The following is a 3400-nucleotide window of genomic DNA, read 5'->3' on the forward strand; positions in this document are numbered from 1 at the left end:
TTTTTTATTAATAGACTACGAGGAAACAATGAATATTCTAAGAATTATATTATGAGTTGTAAATCAGTACTAAATCCAACACTGGATCAACTGGAGTCCTTATCAATATGCATGTATTAAGCAGCAACAAAAAGGAATTGCGAACAACGGACATTAGCTCTTAGTTGTTGATATGCACATACACATTACCTATGGACGTAGGCAGAGCTTTCCTTGAACAATACCCCAAATTTGGTTATGAATCGGAATATGCCTGTCAGTGCGGATTTTATACGCGCTTCGGTCAGTCGGTCCGGTCCATCCAACAATCCCGGTCTTCAATGCATGTAACTAGTCTTTGTGCAGGGAATTGATATCTGGTGCATCTGTCTAGTATTCAACACGCTCCATTCACTCCATTCACTCCATTCAATTAATATTACATTACAATACACAGATAGAGAAAAAAAGAAGAGACATCTGATTTCTACTATTTTTTTTAAATTATTTTTCTAAATTCCTTATAAAAACCATCAAAATATGAAAATGATTTTCAGTTCTTAAGAAATATTTGTAATTTTCATTTTTTGTACCAATTTTATACTAATTTACTTTAAATATGCAAAATCTGCAAAAATCCTCTTATTTTCTAATGCAAATTGTATTTTTTTTTGTGTCTTTGGTTATAAAATCATTTATAAAACTATGAATGTTTTCAAGGACTCATTGTTTCTGAACTTGGAAGAGGAGGACCGTATAAAGTTTGCTCCGGCAATAACAAGGCAGTTTATGCAACATTAATCTTAATTAGTTATCGCTCCTTAATTGAGGAGAAAATAGATGAAAAACACAATCTGTTTGTATCTTTCCAATTTTTTTTTGTCCTTTTTTCTTTACTCGCTTTCCTTCATTTGATTTCCTTCTACTTTTGATTAATTATGTAGCTGTTAAGCTTCTTGCACATAGAAGAAAACAAAGTTAATGAAGAATATGAATTAAGTTTTAACCTGTTAAATTTTAAGAAAAAAAATAGGTTTCAAATTAAATTTCAAATTTTAAATAAAAATAAACAAATTACGTGAATTTCCTGAAAATCTGAAATATTTAAGAAAAATGTTTATTTTCTGATGGTTTAAGAAATATAAAACTTTTATTAGAAATGTTGAACTAAAAATCTTTTTATTTGATCGAAAATTTCATATTTCTTAAAAAAATGAATAATATAAAATGTGAAGATTTTTTTTACTAAAAAAATAAACTATATGCAAATTCTGAGTAATTCATCTTATTATTCGCTGAACCAAAGAGTACGTGCATTAATCATTTGATTAAGAATGATAAATTGAGTTGACAAAAAAGTGAAACAATTAACGTGTAATAATCAACGGAAAAATTGCATTTTATAAAGAAAGAGTTTACCAAATAAAAAGTGATAAGGTTAAAGTTCATAGTTACTTAAACAAAAATTGCAAGTGAAAAAGGCAAATTAAGTAAACGATTTACTTAGATAATACAAGACAAAAAAAAGGATTTCTTTCGCTAATAATATTTGAAGAGTAACAGGATTTTGATAACCTGCATATCTGCACGAGCCTTTTAAAATCAATTCTTCAATCTATTTCCACAGTAATTCGTTTTATTTTAATGATGCATAGAAATCAGGTGATACCAGCTTTGCGTAGATACCAGAGAAGTCTTCTGGGCATATATAAGAAAGTTAATTTACCGGAAGTCGTATTTCCTCTTACGGAACCACCAGATGTATCCATAATTACAAAGGTATAATGATTAGTTTTTCTTTTATAATTTTCTTATTCATTTTTATTCTTTAGTTACTCAGTGATTGTTGGGAGCTGATAAAACATATCGAAATGGATCAGAGCGAATACTTGCTGAAAGCGTCGTTCTCGATGACACGATATGCTTCATTTGTCCATTATTTCGGAAAAATAGGATGTTCTTTCGATAAAGATGTTAACACGTTCTTCAAGACAACCATGGTTTCAAGTGAAGGCATGCAGGGTTTGATGCCTGTCCTGAGATGGGAAATAGATCTTATAGCGACTTACCTTCACTTCGTTAGCAGAGTGATAACAAATTCGCACATCTATAAAGGCAACTGGTCTATGATGAGGAAAAAGCACATGGCTAAGCTGAGTTTGGAGCACTCGTTCAAAGGTATGAAGGAGAAGTTCAGAAAGTTGGTCGAAGGATTCGATAAATTGATAGCTGGATTGGATAAAGCAAAGAAGATCCGTACGAGATTTTTAGCTGAGATCGACAAAGCAATCGTCCATATCAATATTTGTAGCGAAGACGTTTTTAATAATCACTCCTATGTGGATGAGTACTTTAAGGTGACCTTGAATCCAAACGAAAGGATCAAAAACATTCTGCTGGACTCTCTGAGAGAGGAACATACGAAGGCAGAAAGTAGTCGTTCGTACTGCATTACGAACTTAACCAATTTGCGCCCAGATATTGTGAGAGAAGAAAGATCTCTGGCTCAATTAAGCAATTGCTTGGGGATCATGCAAAAGCACCTTGTAGCATTTCAAAATTATAAGGTTCCCGAAGTTTATAAAACATTGTACAGTTTTGATAAGTTCCTACATAATGTACATAAGTCAATTAGAGTAGTTGGAGTGACGATATCGAGGCAACCTTTGGCAAGGCGAGCTTAATGTTTTTATTTAAGAAAATTTTCTTTTACTGTCTAATTGTTAATAGAACATTTTTATTCGTTTAAGTGATGCAACATAAAATATGTTCATTAATTTTAATTTAACAAATGGTAACAAGAACTGTTTGTTGTGTTTGTCAAATAAATTGAGTCACATGACATACAAAGGTCTATTTTTTACTATTAAATATTTGTTAGATGTATACAATAATATATTTTGGTAATATTATTCGATTCATAGTTTTTCTTCTTATTCTTTCCCACCAACACTGACTTAGCCTGTGCTTAATCATAGTTTGATATTGTCATATCAGTATATTTGACAGCTGTCACCGCTGTATTTCAGTCACGCCATCCTTCGGTATGCACCAGAAACTAATTCAGTATTTTAACCATACAAGGATTATATTGTATAAAAACTACATATCTTTATATTTGTATATTTTGAAACTATTAGTCGATTCATAGTTTGATCCTGTCAAAAGAAAATGTTTGACAGATGTTTTTCAGCATCATAATAAAATCTGCAACATAATTCTTTTATATTTTAAATACTGAAAGATAATACTGAAAATATTCGCTGAGGTAAATATTTCTAATGAAATCAGCTATAAACTTGTGTGTGTGTATTACATAATGCATTACAGAAATTGCTTTGGAAACGTGCGTATCAGTTTCACATATTTGTTGTATGTAGAATGCAGTGGAAGAGCTTGCGCATTGTGGAGGGGGCGGATT

General features: G+C 31.2%; 1 protein-coding gene across 1 annotated transcript; it reads left to right on the forward strand.

The window, feature by feature from the left end:
- The first annotated feature begins 1278 nt into the window (after positions 1–1278).
- Positions 1279–2823, forward strand: LOC108567016. The gene is made up of 2 exons (XM_017927198.1): positions 1279–1758; positions 1812–2823. The coding sequence occupies exons 1-2, from the start codon at positions 1624–1626 to the stop codon at positions 2661–2663; spliced, it is 987 nt and encodes a 328-aa protein (XP_017782687.1). The 5' UTR covers positions 1279–1623; the 3' UTR covers positions 2664–2823.
- Positions 2824–3400: the final 577 nt, after the last annotated feature.

Source organism: Nicrophorus vespilloides, unplaced genomic scaffold, assembly GCF_001412225.1.
Source record: "Nicrophorus vespilloides isolate i.1.1-1 unplaced genomic scaffold, Nicve_v1.0, whole genome shotgun sequence".
NCBI classification, from domain to species: Eukaryota; Metazoa; Arthropoda; class Insecta; order Coleoptera; family Silphidae; genus Nicrophorus; species Nicrophorus vespilloides.